General features: G+C 46.5%; 1 protein-coding gene across 1 annotated transcript; it reads left to right on the top strand.

Annotated features, from left to right (window-relative positions):
* Positions 1-11,630: 11,630 nt before the first annotated feature.
* On the top strand, positions 11,631-14,024 carry HOXA11 (homeobox A11). Its single transcript, XM_071429948.1, has 2 exons — positions 11,631-12,297; positions 13,792-14,024. Exons 1-2 carry the CDS (start codon positions 11,631-11,633, stop codon positions 14,022-14,024), a joined length of 900 nt encoding a protein of 299 aa, XP_071286049.1.
* Positions 14,025-23,548: the final 9,524 nt, after the last annotated feature.

Here is a 23,548-nt window from a genome sequence, read left to right as displayed (position 1 = left end):
TTATTTCGTTATATTTCCTAACCTGTGTAATTTCGCAGCCTGTGTAATTATTGCATAAGACGCCACAAATTATATTTACTTCAGGTCGGAGTTGGAGGTGATACAGAGGACTGAATCCTGCTTACCTTAGTCAGGATCTTCTATTTTCAGACCTTGCCCCGGAGAGATACAATTCAGGGACGCCTTGAAAGTAGCCCACAATGAGAACATGGCCGACATGAGTATAATTGCAGTTTTTGGTTTTTTGTTTGTTTGTGGGGATATATTTTTTAAATTTTGGTGTTTGGGGGGGGGTGTTTTGTTTTTGTTTTTTAAGGTAACTTTTAATCGGAGCTAGAGTTTAAAGATTATGTTTTCGCACTGAACTACCTACCGTTCAAATTTGCTAAGCGTTTCAAGACTGATTGTGGATTAGCGAATTTAAATTCCCACTACTGTTCAAATAGCTCAACCGCGTATATATTTCACAGGGTAAAAAGGGGAGCGTTTGACTCGCGATCGCTGGCAGGAGTAAGGTAACATTTTGGATCCGACCCCTGCTACCATGTAAGTCAGCATCGAGGCTCGAGGCTCTCGTAGGCTTTAGCAGGACGAGCAGGTCATGTTTCCCGGCCCCGCAGCGGAGAGTCCCCGTCAGGGAAGCCGGACCCCAGGCCAGAGACGGAGCCCTCCCCACGCCCCCGGGGTGTCCCCCCAAAGCCCGGGCGTGCGGCGGCCGCGGCGGAGGCTTCGCGCCCGGTCCCGCGGGGAGGCCGCTCCGAGCCGAGCCGCTGCCTCCTCCTCGGGCCCGGCTCGAGGCGCCTCTGGAGAAATATCCCACTGTGCGAGTGGCCGGATCAGGTGAGCAAAGACCTGAGAAAGCTCCGTGCCTCCCTCTCCAGGGCACCGAAAAGAGGGGAGCGGAGGTGGCCGTGGGAGCGCTCCGCGGCCATGCGGCGGCTCAGGGCACCAAGGCGGTGGTGTCTGCGGTTTTCCGAGTCACGAAAGATTCGCTCTCCGCGGGCCTTGCGTGCACTCCTGCCCTCGCTTCCGTCGTCCCGCGTGTCCGCCTACCCACGGCTGCACCCACGCAGCCCCCCGCGCCTCCATCCCTCCATCTCCCTCCGTCCCTTAGCCGGGTAGATGCGGCCTCGGAGCGTGGGGGAGAGCGGGCATGTAGGTGTGTGTGTGTTCGTGTTATTTATTACCTTCATTTACCGTCCAAAAGCTGTTGGCACATACATTTTCAAGTACAAATTGCTGTTGTACTACATATTCCCCTCACACCAATCTGCCGCCAGAGTCCTAAAACACATCCCTAATACGTTTTACAAGTGAATATTATCACCAACGAAAATAATTAAACAACGTGATACATTAATTCACGACCTCCGTCCTTGCACACGATTCGAAGATAATTATTATTTATATTCCCCGCGTTACAGAGAGTGTTTTAAAATGGTGGTAGGGAACTCACTGTGACTGGATTGCTGTGTAGAGTTACGGGTGCAAGGAGTTTTATGTGCAAACGTTAAGAAAATATGCCGGAAGAAGGATTTGGAAGGAAAAGGAACACAAAATTGAAAAACAAAATGTATGTAAACATAGTACAGTCTTTTATTTTCTCAGCTTCCCTTGAGTCAAGAATGTTAGGTATAATATTTTAGCAAATGTGGAGAGAGATTCAAGGGACAGAGGATGGAAGCTATTGCTATTACTGTATATTTAGTGTATTTATCAGAGCACTAATATCAGAGCACCATTTCTTTCCTAGCGCAAAATGCGCAATATAATTTAAGACAAAAAAAAAAAAAAAAAAGTTCAGTTCCACTTCAATCTCCACGTAGTTCACTTTCAGTCTTGGATTTAGAGACATACATTTTAATTCCCAGTGTCTGGAAATGTTAGTTTATAATCGCCTGATTCTTGGCGTCGTGGGTCTCTCAGTTTTCCCATGAGCAGAAAATGTCCTTATGTCTTTGACGCGGACAGACAGGTATAACAAATGCTACACTTTTTCCCGCCCAGCGAATTATCAGGTATTTCATCTATCCCCGCCTAGAGCACTTGGCAGTAGCAAAGGTGGTTTGCTATGGGAAATAAACCTTGACAGGAGCATATTTCCGAAAAAGAATAACTCTAAATCTAATTTTTTTTTCGGCTGCCTTTTGCTCAGAAAGATTCCCGTTTAAAATATCCCAGAATGTTGTCCTCAATATTGAAATGTTAGGAAAATCGCCTGTTACTTCCAGAAAAAACAAGTTTATACATATATAAATAAATATATGTCTGAGAGAACGGGTAAGAATCTCGGCCTCTAGCCTATACATTAAAAATATCGACGGCGTAAATAAAATCCCAATCCTGGTGCATTTCAGCATTCTCCGTGGGCAGCATTAGCAATAAAATCAAGACAGCGTTTAATACAAAAAAAAATATTGGCAGGCGCTAAAAGGCCGTTTGTCGCCATTCATAACGTTTAGATGCGTTTCAATGCACTTTCATGAGGATCTGAAGAGATGTCCTTGCGCACTCTCGGCCTTAAAGGAGTCCGAAAAGAAGAGGGGGAGTGAACCAGGGGTGGCTTTGCCGGGCGGGCCGGGGGCAATGTGGGGCTGTGGGTGCCGGTGCGCCCCGGCCGCGTCCGCAGGGGTCCGGCCGCGGGTGTTCCGGCCACGCCGTGAGCCTTTCCCTGCCCCCTGGGCCCCCTCCCCCTTGAATGCAGTTGATTCATGAACTAGGGTACGAAATGCTAATGTTCATTAAGTCTATCCTCCTCCTTCCTCCCTTCGGCCTCCTTCCCGCCCCCGCACCCCCCAAAAATTTTTTTTTTTCTCTCCAGTGGATAGCTTCAACATGGCGTACTGCAAGGCAGAAGCTTTGCCCGTTCCTAGATCTGAACTGTGATTAAACATCCCCAAAGAGAGCATCTCTCTTCCTCCCGCCGCTTCCCCCTCCCTTCCCTCCCCTTAGCGTAAAGCGCCCTCTTCTACGTAGGAAAGGTCAAGTCCTACAACGCACAACCCACGGTCATTACTGTACTGTGACCCGGGGTGTACTGGGGAGGAACGGCCGGGTGTCTCGTGATCAAAAACACTGGGACTTTCTCTCTTTTTTTTTTTTTTAATTTTTTTTTTTTTTATTTCTCCTACTCGTGCGATGGGAATCCGTGGAATTAGACAGCATTTTAGCCTCCTGCAACCACCTTGTGTGCAAATCGCCATCGGAAATCCTAAGGGACCAGGAGAGAAACAGAGAAAGGGGGAGAGAGAGAGAGAGGGCGGGGGGGGAAGAGAGAGAGAGGGGGGGGGAAATAGCCATAATAGTAGTAGTAATAATAATAGCAATAATCGTCATTAGCCTGTGATATCTCTGCATTTTGCCTGAAGCTGGCAGGAAGGACGATGTGCCCCCGTGGCTAGATTTCTCTCCATCTAAAGGCAAACCAACAACAACTAGAACAAAAAAAAAAAAAATAAACCCCCACATCAACAGCAACCCAAGATACTGAAAAATCGAGAAGAAATGTTTGGTGGACCGTGTATATTTAATCTGTAAGAGAGGAAATCAAAAAATATGCAATCCATCCTCACTGAACTGGAGATCTACAGCCCAGCGCGGGATCCTAACTGTCAGTCTCCGTGGGGATATATTTTTGCGCAGGCGAGAGACTTCTGGATGCTGGGGTAAGATTTTCGTGCTCTTCCTGGAGGCGGCTCGATGTTTCTCCTCTCTCCCTGCTCGGTGGTGAACTAAGCAAACAAGCCAACAGCAAACACCCACCCTGTCCCCTCGCAAAAAGCCCCCTGCATGACTGCAGCGAAGTCATTCGGGAGGCCTTTGTGGAGAGTTTCCCAGGCCCCTGCTCTCCCCCCCAGCCCACCCACCCGCCCCACTCCGCTTCTCCCACGGTGTATGAGGCCGAAGTGCCGCTTCTCCTGCGGGGACCTGGGGGCAGGCGGCTGCCTGAGCTGATGCTAATAGAGCCGAAAGTAGAAAAAGTGAGACTGTTTCTCCTAGCTTGGGTGCCGGCTCCACCTTCCCCAGGGATGCTGCTTTCCTCTCTAGCATAGGTGGGAAGCAAAGAGGTCTCCTGGCAGGAAAGTGAGCCAGGAGAGGCTGGGGTCAGAGCCCAGGACGAGAGCAGACTGGCAGATAGAGCTGCTGGTTGTTTGGCTTTGTGCAGCGCCGTGTTGTACTGCAGGGCTGGGTCAGGCTGCATGGAAAAGCGTCTCCTGGTTTTTATCCCCGGTTGTTTTATTCCCGTGTACTTGCCTCTGAAATTATTTTAATCATTCAAGTGCCGGGGAGGAGGGTGGACGGCTGTGTGTGGAAGAAATATGGGGAAGGATGTTTAACCGGTCTGCTTTTCGCCATTGTTTGTGTGTATCTAGAGAGAAAAATGCCAGCCGGGCATTGTAACCTGTCAGTTTTAATTAATCTGAATTTCGTCGTAATCGCCTTGATTTGAACGCACTAAGCAAATTGCTTTCATTTATTCCTGATCGTATAAAACGACCTATATGGTCGGCTTGGGTGAGGAGTAATGGAAAAGAGGGTTATTTCCATCCTGGCTTCGAAATGCCTTCGGGTAGGCAAAAAAAAAAAAAAGGAAAAAATGTGGTTTTTGAAACTAAGCAATCTTGCATGGACTTTGTCTCCAGATAGTGGCTGGTTTACGTTTAAATATGTGAGGATTTCTAAATACTGTGCTGTATGACCACTTGATGGAAAAAATAAAACCGAAAGAGAAAGAACGATTAACACCCGCACTTCGCCTGGTCCCATTCTGGATGTTCTGCCCAAATTCACCCGGGCTCTGCTGCAATGCGGATCTGTCATGCTTACGAGACCCGATTTCTGAAAGGACTGCTATTAGTATCATCATTTGTTGAAAAGTCGGGAAAGGGAAACAAGCGGGACAGTGAGCGGGCTTCCACCCGGGCATAGGCAAGAGCAGCCATATTAGGCTTAGAGGAAGAGTTGTTTTTATGGGTATCTTTACTTTACATATGAGAGAGGAGACAAGAAACGATCCTTACGAGCTGACTGAGTTGTACGTGGGCATATGATCGCATCCTAAATTGCAGCACGTACTTTGGGCTCGTGTTATACAAATAGCTTCCTATAAAAGTTACACAAGTACAGGTACCTTAATTATAATACAATTCTGAGAGTCCATCAAAATATGAAGTTGGAGCTTTGAAGTCGTTGATTTGACAGTCCCGCTATAGTGATACTTCCTGTACCCGCCCCCTAAAGCAAGCATCGATGAAGAAATGTCTTTAGTTCGGTGGGTTTCACGATATGTGAATAAGGCTCTCCTATAAAGTTAGCAGTGGTACAGTAAAATCTGATGTGTTTCTTGGCGAGTTGGGAAAAATAATTAAATAAAAAAATGAAATACCTTTATAAATCATTGTTAAAATTTAATGTGCATTAGAGAGAACCTTATATCCTATAAAATTCAATTTAGCTTAGAATCCCAGTCAATTACCTCGACGTGAATTTCTGGGGCATAATGTGGATCTCGGCATCTCAGAAACAGTCTAGCTACGACAGGCTGGTCTCGGTATTGAGGCATTTCACTTTCGGCAGCTTTCTGGACTTAATCTAGAGGGTACATTATATATCTCATAGCTCTTGTGCATTGTTTATATCCTGAATTGGTAGACAGAAAATGCTCGTTTGCCAGAGGCAACGCGATAGGATTATTTTTTCCTCTCAGTGAATATATTTCCTGGATTAACAAATCTAAGGTCAAGTTCAAGGCATCGATTCTAGCAATAGTTTTAAATGTAAGTCGACACGGCAATGTTTTGGCAGACTTTTTTTTTTTTTTTTTTTTAATTGCGTAGAGTAAAGCGGCACTCTCGGTTGCGGGTGAACTTTGCATGGGAACATCGCCTGGGATATGGCCGTCCGAAGGGATAACTGTCGATTACTAGCACCTCACTTTCAAGGGATCACTGGGGATGTTCCCCTAAACCGCTCTGCTTAATTCTTCATAAAATACATTGACTCGAAAGGGGACTGGTACCTGCTTGCTACAAACGGTGCTAACGACACGGCGCTTTGTGGGTCTGGGTGGGAGTGGGTGGAAAGTGCCTGCTCTTCTGTGCCGGCGCATTATAACCAAGGAAATTTGCTTTCGCACCAGTTTAGAGCCCGCCGCTGGCTCTAGACACCCCTCTCCCGCAGACGAAGTTTGCTAGAAGTCTCTTGCACCTGTATCTGGATGGACGGGGGGGGAAATAAATGACTCTGTGTATGTTTTCTTGTGCTGGGAGAGCCTCCGAGAGTGTTCAGGGGGAGAAAAAGAGACATTTATAGAAGCATCGTCAGTCAATCAATTTCTGGTATACTAGTTGGTCTGAGAAAATCTCTTCTTGCGACCGTCTGATTGCCAAACCCCCCAGCATTGTCTTTCAGGACTAGGCTCGGAGCATTAAATGTAAACATTTTAGAGGTGTTGAGAGCCCCGAGACCCCGGAGCTCTGGGCTGGGAGACCGGGGGGTGAGGACACACGACATTGTGAGAGACTCCCCGCGCGTTGGGAAGGCGCCGGGAGGCTGTCAGAACAGCAAATCTTTCGTCTTCTGGTGAGCAAGAGAATAGCTGCCGAAACACGAAGCTTTCTCTCTAGAAGTAGCTTCCTCTCCTGAAAAAAAGCCCGCAATATTTCGGCTACTTGCTGCTATCAGAGTCAGAGAGCCCTCAGATGTTCTTCAGCTCAAAGGGATGCAAAATATCATGATTGGTGGCCAACAACGGGTATATCTCTGTAGGTCCGTAGTCGTTTAATCCTAAAATTCAAACTAGACGGGAAGCTTGGTAGGAAAAAACACACAATCACCCTCTTAATTTCAGCAACTTAAAAAGACAGAGAGGGTGACAGAGGAAAGAAAAGGATTTTGCTAATTGATATTAAAAATGAATCTAAAGTATTCTAGCCCAGATGAGTGTAGCCTTTTGAGGTGTTCAAGCCTCTGAAATAATGTAATGTGGTAAAAAAAAAAAAAAAAATTAAATGGTCAGAATTACACGGAATCCCGTTTACATCTGCTTATTCTCTTTACACGTATTCTGCAGTTTCCTAGCAAAATCACAACCATGCCGCCTCACATTTTGGAAAATAAATAGCCATGTCACAGTACGAGGCTTCCATCTCATCAATATATACACATATACAAATACATACAAGAATTCACCTATTATTTAAGTTATTTAGCTAGCTATTGCAGCACTTCATTCTATTGCAATCTTACGGAAACATATTTAGTTTAAAAAAAGAAAAAATTTTAAAAAAAGTGTACCTATAGCTCCTTTCTATAACAGACAAAACGGCAAACAGAAAAGAAATGCCTTTAAGAACTTCTGAGCCCGAGATATTTAAAATCCAAATAATTAGTAGGTTTTTCTGAAGCTGCATTCCTGGCAAATTTTGCGACGAATTATCGCCTTGTGCCCCTATTTGCATTGGTAAAGGTGGAAAGACGGGTGCGCTTTTTTTTTGTTGGCAGCGACATTTCAAATTCCCTTATGCTACGTTTTTCTAATAAGCCTTTGTAGACTGTAATCAACCCTCAGTTTTACAAAACACTGCCCTAACTCCTTATATACTTTCTCCTGCTCGAGTGGTAATACCCCTCACCCTCCCTGTGCGAGAGAAGCAGCAGAGATTGAAGCCAGCGATCATGTAATATTTTAATTAGCTCCTCTTGACGCAAATTCCTTCTAGCACACGTTCCTCCTGTTAATTAGAGGCACCCACCCTACTGGCAAGGTAAATGGTCGGCTTCAAATATTTTCCAAGCAAAGCCTGGTACAAAAAGACAACAATTTAGATACAATAGAACTTGACCTTTTGGAGAAGCAGTAGTGAGTTAAACAGTTCCCCTTGCACACCATCTGTATATGTAAAAGCTAGACTATCGAGGCGTCCTAGTTCTGTTTATATTCCTCCAAAGAAGAAGAGATGTAGCTTTTTTCTCCTCCCTTTGTTTAGCTTAGCTATGGGTAAGAGTCTCCCCACCTCTTGGCCACGCTTCTCCTTTGCAAAACCGTCCTGCAGCAGAGGTTCCAAATTCAGAGCGGTTTTACCCTCTCTAATCCGGTCGAAATACATGGGAAGGCGTAACGAATGCATTTTGCTTCTCCAAACGAAATGCCTGCCTTTGTTTATGTTGTTCTCAGTGAGGTTAGCGAGGGGAAGGCTCGGTTTTCCCCCTTCCTCAACGCGGAAGTCCCAATTACTGTATTAAAAGAGCAATTCAACATTAGACCAAATAATCAACATTGATAATTGTGCTGAACACAGCAACTTAACAGCAGGCTCCCTGCAATTACCCACACATTCCGGGACTTTAAGCGTACATTATCTCTTGTTTCACTTAACAGCAAATAAAGCAGAGAACAGCCTGTGCCTTGGGTGTCTACTCGCTCCCAGACGAGCTGTGCCCCCCTCGGTTTTCCCCATCGCCCTTCCCGCTTGCTGTGCAGGCGGCACCCGCAGGCGTTTTGGGGTCCCCCTGCCTTACAAACCCGCTTGAAGAGAAATAGGCTGCTCGCTTTGGAGAGGTGGGGGAGAGAGCCCGAGCGATTCAAAAGCAGGCATCGGGGCTGCACGTGTGCATGCTGTGCAAGCACATATATGCCCAGACACACGCACACCCACGCACACACACACTCCTATTTCCAGTTGCCTTCTCGCTCTTCTTGCCTTAATTTCCCTTTGTTTCCCAGAGGCAGCCCCGACCTCTGGCACGGCGGAGCCTCGCACGGCGCCGCAGCCCCCGCTGCAGAGAGGAGCGGCAAAGAGCCCCATACAAACCTGTGCCAGCTCTGCTCCCCATTTCTAGCCCCAAGGTTTGAAATTTATTGAAATGCAAGAGGGCGGCTGCAGTGAGTCCGAGGAGGTGGCGTCCCGCGATTAAGTGTTGGGCAGCTCTGTCATGTCTGCTCTGGCACAAGCTGAAGTTGACTGCCAAAGTGCTATAAAACCGCAGGTCAGTCTAGAACTGTTTTCGGTTCCCCTAGACGCGCCGTGTTCAATTATAGCCTTAAAAGCCCTAATACAAGTGCAAGAATTTTTTGCCATCACACAGAGGCGGGGCGAGGCTCGGCAATGGTGGCGCCTTTGTTATCTCAAAGTCACTGAAATCCTTATACATTCCTTTTTGTTCGAAGGGAGGAGTGTCTGCGTGTGTGCAGGGTGTGGGGAGAGGTTTTCATCGACGGAATTGAACGGTGCGGGTGTACAGGGAAAATAACCAATGCTCGGACACCAAAAGAGGGCTTCCGACCCCCCAGTCCACTCCACCCACCACCCCACCACGACCACCCCCTGCAAAAAAAATGGGGGGAAAGTAAATGCGAGCAAAATTACAGCGTTAAGGAAAAAGCCAACCAGAGCTCTGGCACACCCCTCCCCACCTCAAGTTAAAAAAAAAAAAAAAAATTAAGAGGGAGAGAGAGGGAAAAGCCCCCAAACCTTTTTACAATCCCTAAACGACATTGCAGTCTTCTGCTAGCGGTTTTGACGACATGCAATCTCTTTCCATCCACTTTCTAGCAAATATGTCAAGCTGGAAGATTAATTCATTAATTTCAAGTTCAGCTCACAGACGTGCAGTAAGCATAAGAAGTTCTTGCAGCAAACCAAAATAAAGAGTTCATTACAGGGATACGTCCGGAGCATGTGATTTGTGAAGGGTAACCCTTGTAAAATAAGAAAAAGGCATATAAACATTAATGCTAATAAATTAGTTTACTCCACTACAAAGTAATTACTTGATAATCTTGAATTTACAGCTTGAATTCAAACGCAATAGTTAACTATAATGTAGGGGAAATACATAATGAGAATATTTTCTCTCTGCATAACATGATTAGATTTGTTATTGAGTCGGTTACGATAAGCCAAGCAATAAATAAACAAATCGATGTTGACATTTAAATACCGAGGATCTCCAGAATTTAGTAGAGAACTTTCTCCGGATATATAAATACTTCCACAGCACTGCAGAGGAAGAGGGGGGGGAAATCCAAATATTATTTCCCTAACATTTTCGTTTCCCTTCCACTAGCCTCCCAAGTCCACGGAGGCATGGATCTTGAACTACGTCTGATTCCCTAAGAGTACCGACTTCACAATAGCCGTTTGCCATCCTGTTTTTCTATTTTGATAAAATCCAGCCGGAACTAAAATATTTCTTTTCTGAAATCGAGCATCAGAAGAGCAAAAAAATACTTTTTCCGAGAGCTTAGGGATGTCCGTGCCTCAAAAGGTGCTGTATTCTTTGGCGTATTTCTGTGTTTTCTTTGGCTCTGCTCATTCGGAGGGGTGTGCATTTTTATTGGCAGAAAAAGTACTTTTTCGTCTCTGCCCTGTACAATCCGCTTTCTATATCATCCCTTTCATGCAACAATAGTAAAAGTTTAACCAGGTTTTTAAAATAGGTCTCCCTGGGTGTCAGCCTTCAGCGACGACACAAAGCTAAAAGGAAAGTATCTCGGTACGGCGAGTTTGTTCCTACGGGTTAACAGTATGTCAAATAATTTTAACTAGGCTTCTGGCAATTAAACTCGGAGTATTTGTCAAGCTGGGGTAGCCCAATATCCACTGGTTTTTCAAGCATTTAGTTGCAGAGTTGAGGCGGAGAGATCAGCGAACAGTCTTTAGCTCCGTGGTCTGCACTTTAAAGGGCTTGCTGGCTTTCTGGCGTTGCGACTGAGGCAAGGGATGATTTGGAGAGGGTGAGGAGGGGAAACCTGCGTCCCGGGGACCCGACATTGTTAACTACCTCCAGTAAAGCTTGGCTGAAGCCGCGCGGGGTATTTGAGGTTAATATGTAAGTAAGGGAAGGAAGACACTAAGCGCTTCGGAAGTGAACATGAATGCAAGCATGTAATCTATTCACCATGAAAATCAGTAAAGGCTTGACCCTGGCACATTCTTCCTCGTAAGGTTTCCAGAAAAACCCTGAAGAGTGAGGGCTGTTTTCTTTTTTTTTTTTTTTTTTTTTTTTTTTTTAAGTGGGGAGGAGGGAAAGCTCAAACCGATAAAAAAAAAAAAAAAGAAAAAATAAAAAGGAAAAAAAAAGAGACGTTTTCTTCAGGAGCGTTTTCCTCCTCCTCCTCCTCGTAAGCAGCTTTCCACAAGAAAGCGTGCGTGCATCCCTACTACGGTGCCCTCCTTCTCGGAGCCTGCCAGCGAGCCGCCGAACGCCCCAGCAAGCCCACAAACAAACAGAAAGGTCTCACCTAACCCCGGGGGGAATTGATAAGCCTCTCTGCTCCAGAGCCAGAGGGTGCCAGGGCCCGGGCGGCTAAGTCTGGGGCAGTGGCAGGGCGGCTGTGTGTCCCCCCGGGCTCCCCCCCGGCCAACCTGCGCTCGGCTCGCCCCTGGGCGCTGGCGACGAGCTGTTGCTTTCCCCCGCGACGGCCACAAAGGGAGCGGGGCCCGGGCCCGCCGCTCGTCAATGTCAACGTCGGGCCACGTGACCGCACCTCCCTGCCGCCGCCGGGAGAGCTCTCCACGTCAGCCTACGTCTCCCCATCCCTTACTTCACGGATCCGCTTCAAAGGGGCAGCTGCGTTAGAGAATCATGTTAAGCTCAGCTAATGCGGAGAAGCCGAGGTAGCCCTAATGATGGATTTTGATGAGCGTGTTCCTTGTTCCTCTAACATGTATTTGCCAAGTTGTACTTACTACGTCTCGGGTCCTGATTTTTCCAGCCTCCCTTCTTTTTTGCCCCAAACCCCGTCTTCTCGCCCTATGACATACTCCTACTCCTCCAACCTACCCCAGGTCCAACCTGTGAGAGAAGTTACCTTCAGGGAATATGCCATTGATCCCTCCAGTAAATGGCACCCCAGGAACAATCTGCCCCACTGCTACTCCGCAGAGGAGATCATGCACAGAGACTGCCTGCCTGCCACCAACACTGCTAGCATGGGCGAGATGTTCGGCAAAAACACAGCTAACGTCTACCACCCCAGCACCAACGTCTCCTCCAATTTCTATAGCACAGTGGGCAGGAACGGGGTCCTGCCCCAGGCTTTCGACCAATTTTTCGAGACGGCTTATGGCACGGCGGAAAACCTGGCCTCGGCGGACTACCCGGTAGACAAGAGTGGCGAGAAGGCGCCCGCGGCCGCCGGGGCGGCGGCGGCGGCGGCAACTTCAAGTTCGGAGGGCGGCTGCGGCAGGGCGGCGGCGACGGCGGCGGAGAAGGAGAGGAGGAGGCGGCCGGAGAGCAGCAGCAGCCCCGAGTCATCTTCCGGCAACAATGAGGAGAAATCCGGCAGTTCCAGTACGTATAAAGGCAGCGCCGGAGCGCTTTTAGGAAAGGCAGCTTGAAATCTAGCGCACCGCCGCTGTTAAATTTTTATATGCTGTTTTATAAGCATATAAGGTTTATGAAGGGCCTTTAGATTTCCCCCAACAAAACTTTGTTATAAAAGGCGAGATCACGTGTTTAGTGCTGAAATTGGCCGTGAAATACCCACCGGGCAATGGATGCCTAATTTTTTTTTTTTCCTTTTTCTTCTCATTTTTTTTTCTTTTTTCTGCATTAAAAAAAAATAATAATAAAAAACCAGTTCCGTGGTCAGCTCTTGCAAATATAATAACGTTAGTTCTGTGCCTGTAAATTCGGCAAAAAAGGAGTTCCTGACTCCTTTGATATCAATGTAATCCAGTGATTTTATAAAAGCCATGTGTTGCACCAGAAGTCTAGTTAGGAGCTGAATTCAAAGCCCTCGCCGTTTTAACGATTGCGCTAGAATAGCGTTTAACAGATAAAGTAGCCGCCTGAACTGTAGCAATATATTAAAAGAAGCAAATTAACCTAAAGCTGGCCTTTTTGTCTAAAGGAAGCCATTTTACTAAGGCACTGTGGCAATTACGTGTTGCCTTCTGTCCAACAGTTTGTTACTTACAATTGTTATTCAATCTGTCAAAGTCTGATTTTTTTATGTGGGCTTTTTAAAAGGCAAAGCTAGTATACGGCCGGGGGAAAAAAATACCTCGACAATGAACTGTACCAGAAAAGGAAGTTTTTAAAGGGATAGCAGCTACGTTTAATGTAAAGAGCTCCTGAACCTTGAAACCTTTTATATTCTGCTTAATGAACTTTAAAACCGTAATGGCTAATCGAGAGGAGAATACCTCGATGCGGTGGAGAACGTGCTTGAAAATAGCCGGCTAGGGGGAGAGGGAGACGCCTCAGCCATGGGCTCTGGGGTTTTTCCTCTGCTCGGGACGTAGGGACGGGATTAGGCCGGGCAACGAGGGCGAGATCCAAGCGGGCAGGGGCTCGGGGAGGGCTGGGCGCGGGCCCCCCCTCCCGCTGCAGCGCTGCCCGCTGCAGGCAGCCAGGTGATGGCTGCTCCCTGGGCAGCTCCGCGTGCGGGGTGGCGCCCGGCCGAGCAGCCGACAAAGGCTTTCCTCCGGCTCGTGAAATCCGCGAGAACCCCCCGCCACCGCTCTTTCCTCCAGCTGCCCTCCCCGCGGAGGAAGCGAGGCCGGATCCCCGCTCTCGGCGGGGGTTTCGCCCTGCGCGCTGCCCGGGGCCGCGGCGCCGCAGGGGCCGGGCTGTGCCGCGGGTCCCGGGCCCGGCCGCACGCACCCGCCAAGGCGGAGGGCTGGCGCCAAGCCCCAGACCCACCAACTCCGACCTCCGAGCGGGCAAACCGCGTCTTTTCCACGTTAACGTGCTTTCCCTGAGAGTGCCCCCGTCCCTCCTCAGCCCCCGCCGCCGGCCACCGCCGGGTCTCAAATGTTTCTGCCTTTTTTCGCTCCACAGGTGGACAACGTACCCGTAAAAAGAGATGCCCATACACCAAATACCAGATTAGAGAGTTAGAAAGGGAATTCTTCTTCAGTGTCTACATAAACAAAGAGAAACGCCTCCAGCTCTCCCGAATGCTCAATCTGACCGACCGTCAAGTCAAAATATGGTTTCAGAACAGAAGAATGAAAGAAAAAAAAATTAACAGGGACCGATTACAATATTACTCAGCTAATCCACTACTTTAAAACTCATAGCGTTTTTCAAGACGAGATTAAATTCAGATTTCGCCCTTGACAAGGTCAAGCCACGGGGTTACGTGGAGGAAGGAGGTGTGTATCTGACGGGACTAGAAGAATCTAAGGTTTTACACACACGTAAACCTTCTCTGGAACTGCGATGATGATTTTTTTTTATATATGTATTTACATATCAACTGGAATCGATTTGATTTTGACACACATGGGATCCATTTCTAAACGTGCGCGTCACCTCTGAGTGCAAAATCCATACCTCTTACCTTTCCAGGCACTGCGGCTCACCCTGCCACCGCTTTCGGCAGGCACGGGCGGGGACGGTCCTTCTCCATCCCCGGACTCGCCCATCCTCGGCCTTTTCTCGCCCCTGTGCTGCTGTGGAACATCTGTCTGGAGATTGCCAGGTCGGGCTCACCCAACCAGGACCACTGCAGAATATAAACTCTGAGAAATAATCTTTCGTTCTTCCTTAGGAAAATATCTGGGTTAGAGGCAGTGTTCCATTGCTCATGGGCTTGAAATAAGATTTGAAGGACGGACACACACACACGCACACACAGACACACACACACACACATACAGAGCTAAAGAAAGGGGGGATGTCATGTCCACACCTTCCTGGGGCCAACCGCGAGTAGTTGTAACATGGATGTAGTGATGGTTATAGTAGTGTTTCCTTTGGGGGTGTGGGATGGGATGGGGGCGAGGGGAAAAAAGACCGAAATTAAAAAATTAATTATTTACTTTTAAAAATCAGGTATAAATTCGCCATATGTCGTAAAGAAACAATCACTAAAAATAAAATTAGAAAAATTTAATTAGCTCTTGTTTTATTTATGACAACAGACTATGTGTTGCCATCTTTCTGGAGACAAATCATACACAAATACTAAAAATAAATCGGCAAAAAAGTGTGAATTTCAGCATTTTAAAAGAAACAACTCCTTAAAGGAAACTAACCTTCTGGCTTCTGGCTCACAAACTTTCTTCAGGAAATACCTGTGGAGAACGACAGTTTAGCAAATACCACACAACACTTAATTGAAACTTGGAGTTGTGCAATGCACTAACATTGGATGATTAAAATAACTCTATTGCATGTTCGTTTAAAGGTGACTAGTGAGGAGTTTAAACAGAAGCCAAACAATGTAAATATGGTAATTTTGTTGTTGTCTACTTTAAATGTCATGAGCTCTACTTTGTCGCCCAGTCGACGTATGCAAAGAATGGAGAGTTGTTTGAACTTATTTTAAATATCTATAAATATATATATTTCCCTGCAGGAACCAAAGCGTGAAAAAATGCAATTAAAAAAAAAAAAAAAAGAGGAAAAGAAAGGAAAATATTTAAAATTCTATAACAGTTTACAAAGGATACCGTGTTCTATCGTTGAGGTAATTTGCTGTTGAGAATATCTGAATGTATATTTCATACAGGAATGGTGTTTTACAAGACTTGTAAATAATAAAAAAAAAAGAACCCATGACCTATTTTGTTCGAATGCCCTTTTTTTTTCCCTCTGGTTGGTTTTTTTTCAGTGGTGGGGTTTTTTTTGGGTTTTTTTATTGTTCCTTTGGGGCTAAAGGGTGTGGGATTTCTTTACATGTGCAACAAAGTGGTGATAAGAATGTTTTTGACTAATAAATTTTACCAAATGGATGTAATTTCTTTGTCACAATTCACAAAATGCAATATCTTTATATGACGTCACTGTTTTCAATATGTATCATCTATATGTATATACAGTTTTCTTTTAATATGCGCAAGTATTTGGTTGCATGTATACAGTGGAACAGCGCACAAGGAAAATAAAATTTAAAAGAAAAAAAAAAGGAAACTTTATATTTTTACTCTGGTGTTACGTTACTGCATGTTCTTTTATCCGATGTAACTCTGGGACCCGAAATTCCTCGTGACCTTCTTCGGCCATTTGGGGTGAATTACTCTTCTTTTGTGAACTTCATCGTTAAACCTTCTACTCTGGAGTTAACAAGTGAACCTAGGCTTGTTTGAGCGTACTTCCAGCGGGTCACAGGAAAAGGAAAATTAAGTGTGTACATAGCTCGCTACGTGTTAGGCCTTCTCCTTCTCCTGCCAGCACCGGTGGGGCAAGGTCCTGTGCTCCAGGGTTGGATGTGCCATTGCTGTTTGCTCCCCGCCACATGTGTCCAGGAGAAATGCCTGTCGGTAGCATTTGGGACACGTTTTATAAATTGGCACCAAAGGGAAGTTTCGAGCCAGCTGATGGATGTGGCCAGAATTTGAGAGCCCTAAGAAAATTGTTGTCTTTGGGGAAAAGAATCCGCAGGGCAATGTGGTGGAAATGGACTGTTTGAAATTGTCCTTGATCTCCAAGGCAGGGAGGGGGTGGACTGAGGCGGGCAGAGGGGGGAGGAGGGCTGGAGGGAGAAAGTTGGAGAGGGCAGGGGGGAGAAAACCCCAAACACCAAACAATAGCTGAGATAGGAATGTGTTTTGAGGAGAGTATTTGAATCTTTAATGTTGACCCTAATCCTAATTAGGAGAAGAAAGTGGATTCTGTTTTTGCATTGTTTACTGGCTTTGAACTTCTGTATTGCTTGGACATCACCCATAACCTTGAGGTGAAGGACTTACTGACTTTGGGCCTTTGTTGACCACCGCCACCCAGCCAGACAACGTTTACCCAAAGGGAATGTTGAAAAGTGAGCGGGAAAAGAGGGGATTTGTTTGTTTGTTTGTCTAGTATGCAAGGGGAAATGCCAGTTAAAAGGAGACAGACAGATGGATGGACAGACGGTGAGAGAGGGATAGAGGGACGGATGGAGAGCTGAATGGCAATGAAAGTTAAGCCTGCAAGCTTCCTTTCCTGGTTAAAAATTAACTGGTATTCAGAGCCAATCCTAGAGACAGTAAAAACATGGAGTTTCTGTGGTCGGGGTTTGGATTTCCTAGCCCAATAAAATCGCATCCTCTGTGTTGCTGTGACATTGCGGCCATAAAAACTGTCCGTGACTCGTCCGCTCGCCTGTACCAAACACATCGCTCTAAAGGCAGCCGAGGTGCGCCCAGAGGTTTTTACACCGGGAGGTGAGCCACCATTGCTCTCCGCCGCCGTCTGTCCGTCCCCCCGCCCGCCCGCCGTCCCGCCGCGGGGCCCCCGCGTGAGGGCGGGCGGGCAGACGGACGGACGGACGGACGTCGGCCGCGGTTTAGGGGCTGCTTTGCCACAAGATGGCGATCTTCAGATCAATGTCAAAGCCGCCCGGGGCAAGGGGAGCAGCCCTGCAAAGGGAAAAAAAAAAAAAAAAAAAAAAAAAAAAAAAAAAGAAAATCTTGGCCTTTGTTCACTTTGCATCCCTGGAGCCACACGGGTAATTATTGCACTTACCGGGCTCCGCTGTACAAAAACCGGCTCGGGATGCCGGGGGAGGGGGGAGACGCTGGGGCTTCTCGGTGGAGTTAAAGCCTCTGGGCTTTGGGTTAGGAAATGCGCGAAGGTAAGTGTTTTCTACATCTATCCGGCATGGAGAGCGGCGAGGAGTGTGCGGTGACCGGAATGGTACCCTGCCATGTGGGGTGGCCCTTGCCCCGACCGCCGAGCACCGCGGAACAGAACTGCAGGGAGGGGAAAGGATGCAAAAAGTTGGTGATTAGGATGTGAAATAATATAGAAGGGACTTTCTAAGCTGCAGATGACCTTTTATTTTCTCTTAGTTTTGGCCGGCCGCGTGGAAAATCCACGTTATCTGGAAATATTTTTCAGAGTAACTTGTAGCTTTCTTCCACTTATTAAAAAGAAAAAAAAAAAAGAAGAAAAAAAAGAGTGTAGCATTGGAAATATTATGAAACTTGACATTTATGTGTGGAACAGTAGGTGTCTTCAATCAAATAGATCTATGGCAACAGAGTCTGCAAATGACAGACAATTCTGACGATCTTATTAGTCTTGAACTATAGTTTAGTTAGGGTCGTTTGGTAGCTTTAAAGGGTAGTCTGCTTCCTTGCAGCTGGACATAGATTGTGGTAAACAACTTTTGACATACTTATGCTAAAAACTGTTTATGTGATTGCATATTAAGTCAATGTTCGTGCAAGACCAGATTTAGATTTCGATTCTTTCTTTCTTTCTTTCTTTCTTTCTTTCTTTCTTTCTTTCTTTCTTAATCAGCACATGTGCTGTAAACAAACAATAGTCACTCATTCTCATGTGCTCAGGGCTGCTCTGGATTGTAGCTTTGAAACTCTATCCTCTCTACGAGTACCCCTAACTCCAGGTTACTTTTCATGCCCATAAAATTTTCACATGTTTTTCTTATGTCTCCATTTGAGAAGGGTGGGCGGGAAGGTGGTATTGTATGGAGAAGATACTGGTTTGGCTACATACTTTAATACACGTGTTTCTTAGGGCAGAGTTTAAAATATCTATCCGAAAACATTAAAAATATTATTTTATCATTTCTTGTCTATGTATATAATGCCTGTTGCCTGCAGTATTTTTTAAATTGTGCTTCCAGGGGACTGTTGCAAGTGTAGTTAAAAGCACATGCTCAGTCGACAGAGAGCAGTTTCAGATGATTATTGGAACCTATCGATTTCATCAAAGATGCTCCATTAAAAGCTCGGGGATGTTGATCCCTTTTGACTTCCCTCAGCAATGCCAGGATGCAAGAAGCCACGTGAGAAGCAGGGAGATTTGAGGGTCCCTTTGCAACATTTCATTTTACACCAGTCAAGTTAAACTCCGCATATTTGATCAAATATTTATTTTTCCCCTTGTTGTTTCCCTGTCCCATTCAATACTTGGCTGAATAAATCAAAGGGACCCCAGCAGCAGTTAAAGCGCCCTCTGGTTACGAATTGTTTACTGACGGCCGCGGTCATAGGATAATATTTTAAAAAAACAAGCTTGTTTCTTACAATAACTGTTTATTATTTCACATTATTTGGGTTTGCATGTTTTGGAGGGAAGAGGGGAAGCCAGCTCAGTGTCTACACTGTGTTTAATTAATCGTGTACTCAACTTCAGCTCACATACCACATCCAAACCCCTGGGAGGCTTTTTCATAAGCTCATTGGGTTTGTGTTTTGTTGTCTATATTTTTTTTTAATTTTTTTTTTGTTTGGGTCACAATCTTTTCATTAAATGCTCTGAAATCGAAACTTCTGGCCAACGTGTGTGTCTGACAGCCAAGCTATACCACAACCAAAAAAAACCAAAAAAACAAAACAAAATTGTATATGTATTCAGATCTTCTTTAAAGGGAAGACAGCCACAAAAAAAAAAAGGAGAAAGGCTACAGTTTCAAATGCTTAATAGAGCTGTGCGGCTCATCTCTGGCAATAGAAGGGCTACACTTAAAAGACAGACTTGGGCATGCAATATTTTCCCCACACATATATAACCCGATACCGTTGTTGCTTCTGCATGGTGTTTGGGGCTCTCTGGACAATAGAAAGCCCCGTTGTTCTCGTCAGTGCCGGAAAACGGCGAGGAAATAAAGCCCTAATGAATTGGTTTGGGTGTATTTTGTCCTGCCGCACACCAGCATTTGAAACTCGTCAGAATTACTTGCAAAATATGTTCCTAATCCAAATAAGTAAAACGATACATGTATAATATAAAACATAGTTAGGCGAGCAAGCCTCCGGATGGCTGGAATAAAATTAAATCGCAGCCTAATTTTTAACAAGATAATCCGCCAAAACAAGCCAACCTCCCCAGCAGCACCACCAGCGTGAAAGAATTTCTAGTAAAGATAAAATTAGTGGGGCCGTCATTTGTCACCTAACTTGGCACAGACGCTGTTCCTAAACCTCCTGTCTGAAATCCGCCTTCTTTGGAGCAAATCCAGAAAAGAAAAAAAAAAATAAAAGGAAAAAAAGAAAAAAGAGGAATCTGGCACACACGCACGTTCCAGGGAGCTGACAGTTCCAATATTAAATAACTATAGTCTGATCGCATTAATTTTTGGAGCTGTATAAAATGTAGTCCGCGGCTGTATTCTCAGATAGGCGGCGCATGCACTCCCGCACAGACTGCAAGGCCGTTTACGTTTTCACAAATTGCAGCTTGCCCATGTCTACAAATAAAAGCATATTTTAATTAGCTCGCAAAATGCGTCTCTGGATTAACAGCGCTGATCTTTTGGGTTATACGGGCCAATAATAAAAAGATAAATCACGGTTTAACACGATACGTTTTGAGATTTCCAGTCAGAGTTTGCTTAGGCTGAGCTGTCGGTTTTTATTTATTCCCTTTTTGTTTTTAATTTTAGTTCAACCAATAAAACGGCTTAACGACGCTATTAATGCATCTATTATATTTTTCTTAGATCAATAAAATTTTATTTTGATAGTATTGTCTATGTACGCCATGAATTTAGATTCTCCACGAAAACACCTTCTCGCTGGCTTTGATATTTATCAGAATTTTATTTGCTCGGTTTTATAGACCCTCGGATAGCTTTACTTACAGAAGTAGAATTAAAAAGAAAGTAATTCTCGTCCCCTGGCGTCCACAATATTCTTTAAAATTTCTTTTAAATAGGGGTTAAGTTCCAAGGGACACATTGTTAAGCGCTGGTAACGCAGTAGCTGCACTCAGCGCATGCCAAATTAGCTCAGTTTAGTCAGAATTGACCATTATCTTTTATAGTTACGAATCAAGTGAACATTATTAGTTTTACTTCGCTGGGTTTGATGATGCTGGTTACTATTTGCCTTGGCCTTGTTAGCGATTAAAGAAAGCGGAGATAATGCAGAGCCGAGCTGAGTTCATGATCTAGACGGGGTCGGTGCCTTGACCATCAAACCGGCTCCGTTTACTGCGGTCAACACAGCAGCCCACGGCAGCTCCCGCGGGACCTGACACGGGGCTGGGGTAACCCACTGCTGCAAAACCTAAATGGGGAGGCTAAAGAACACCTTCAAAAATTCTCACCGGCCTCTGTGCCTTTTGTCTGATTCCCCTGCATTAGATCGCAGAGGGAGGAGAAGCCAGCTCGCGTCTCATCGATGCACTCCCAGTCATTTCGGCTGACGAGGATTGCAGCGTACTTTTTATAGTACTTTCCTTCAATTTAATCCAATTTTTAAAAGGGAGCTGCTTATTTTAAAAACAGCTTTGGAATGATTTCAAGGGTTTCTCCTCGGTTCCGTATGGCTTTTAGATTTGCAATCCGTTTCTATTTAATTTGGCAAATGCAAAATAAACATACCGCAAGAGCGGACTTCCCCAGAGTAATTTTTATACCTGACTTGTGTAGAGAAATGTATTTGGAAGGCGGCGCTGGGGCTCACGTTTCTTTTTATTTAGATCTGTATTTATGAAGCTAAGCCTATTGATAATAGCCTTCCTGTATACCAGCCAATAAACCAGTTCCTTATGTGGTATTAATTTTGTTAGTAATGATATGGCCCTCATAGGAATCTGATAAGGGTTCGTCCATCGCACATTAACACATCCGAAGTTAGTCGGGTTGGGAAATCACAAACAATGTTACAGGAGGAAATGCGGGAAGGGAAAAAACCTCGAAGGGCTTCTATAGGCTGGGAGATCTCCCCCTGTCACCGCATCCCACGGGCCGGTCTGAAGGAAACCGCGATGTGATGCTCGCCCCACCACGCTGGAAAAATCAGGCGCCTTTCCACAGAGATTTTATGGGTGTTTCAAAGTTGTAGCATCCCCTGCCTGCCCTGGTGCTTCCCGGGGGCGCGGAGGGACGCTGGGGAGGGCCCCGCGGGAAGGGACACTGCCCTCCTGCCGCAAGGAGGGATTCCTCCAGAGGAATGTCACGCTGTGGAAAAAAAGCTTTTCCCCGTGGCGGGCAAATATTGCGAGACAAGACCACGTGGGGCCTGACAGATCCGTGGGGCGAGGGGGAAGAAGCGCTCCCTGGGGGTTTCGAAGGCCGAGGGTCGGGGCCGGGGAATTCGGGGCGCCGCGCCTGCTCCGGCACACCCCTCCCCGCAGGCAGCGGCCCCAGCACCGCCGCCGGTGCCCTCCCGGCCACGGCAGCCGCTGCTCGGCAGGGGCTCTCGTCCCGGCCGGTGATGACGCCCGGTCGGCGGCCGCTCTCACCCGCCCGACCTGCTGGAAGCGGAAAGCGGCCGATGGCCGCTTCTCCAGGCGGCGTGCGGGAGAGGGGAGCGAGTGATGCTCCTCAGGGATGGGCAGCGGGAACTGGGCAGCCTCAGGCTCCCCTTGAACTAAAGTGCCCTTATTCCGCGGGCCAGGCAGTGAGGCGACTTCAAAATGGCATAAGCAAGAGATGATGGAAGTGAAAGCAAGCCATCATTAAGCATTTAATTACGAAATCTATCTGTCTCTCTGCCTGCGTCCCTGCCTGTCTGCTCTCTGTCTGCTACCTCCGCCACAATTACATATCGACTGGACCGGGCTGTCTAGTATCTCGGTATTTATCTAGCTACTCTTATTTCTATTATTTAGTGCATTGCTTAACGGAGACGATGCTTTTGAAGAGGCGAAAGTGAAAAGACCCAAATGGAGCGGGAGGGAGGGGAGATATAAAAATGATCGTCCAAATATAAACACATCAATAAACACGGTGCGCAGCATCCTGCGAGGATCCATTTGAACTGCTCGCGTCTGGATTCTTTCTGTGACATATGTCTGGCTTTATATTTTAAATGGTAATCAGACCTCAGTAAGAATCCAGCGTTAACTAAAGCATTAGAAGCTGCAACCGCACAATCAATCCTCCCAGAGTGGCATTGCTCCCTAAGAGATTCCTCAGCGCAGCGGCGAGCATTTTATCTCCAGGAAAATTAAGCCCAGCCTGGCGTCGTGGCGGTGATGTTAGGCTGCAAGCAGCCCCCTTCCTCGGTAGTTTAACGCGGGAGGCACCAGGCCCCTTTACGGTTTCCAATGATCCGTGATAAACAATAACACGTCTTTTATTTCTTAAAAAAACGAGACAATCAAATAAAATGAGCAGAGGCTGAGCATAAAACACCGGGCGAGCCGTGGCTTTATTAATTTCGTGTGACACATAGGCTGCGGAGGGAGGTGAGCAGGCATTGCTGCTGGAAAGCCCAACCACGGGGAGAGAGGAGCGATAGTAAAAGCTTCATCTGGACACGGCTTCAGCCTAGGTATAATAAACATCAGGACCGCCGGGCTATTTTATAGCGGTGTGTGTGATAAGAGGGGAGAAAACTTGGAGCCAGTACCAGCACAGCCCTCTCTTTCCCCTTCCCCTTCCCCTTCCCCTTCCCCTTCCCCTTCCCCTTCCCCTTCCCCTTCCCCTTCCCCTTCCCGGGAGCGTGGCTCCCGCCTGGGCGCAGGCGCTCGCCCATATGGTGGAAGTGCGCGCGCCCGTGTGTATGGAAATCCATATTACACATTAATATACATCTATCTTCCAAATTCAGAGGTCGACCTGAGAGCAGCTCTGTGCATACGAAACCAGACGGGGAGGGGTTGCTGGGGAGGCCCGGGCTTCCATTGGCTGCGGGCGCCTGCCGTGGTGCGGGGGTATCTCTCATCATATTCAGCATGTTTTGCACAAGAA

This window comes from Agelaius tricolor, unplaced genomic scaffold (genome assembly GCF_023055355.1).
Source record: "Agelaius tricolor isolate 1412-34295 unplaced genomic scaffold, bAgeTri1.0.p SCAF_6, whole genome shotgun sequence".
NCBI lineage: Eukaryota > Metazoa > Chordata > Aves > Passeriformes > Icteridae > Agelaius > Agelaius tricolor.
The sequence above is the reverse complement of the archived record's forward strand: the minus strand, read 5'-3'. Positions and strand labels throughout refer to the sequence as shown.

Coding starts and splice junctions, on each gene's coding strand:
- HOXA11 (XM_071429948.1), top strand. CDS start 11,631: ATGATGGATTTTGATGAGCGTGTTCCTTGTTCCTCTAACATGTATTTG. Junction 12,298..13,791: donor GGAGAAATCCGGCAGTTCCA/GTACGTATAAAG, acceptor TTCGCTCCACAG/GTGGACAACGTACCCGTAAA.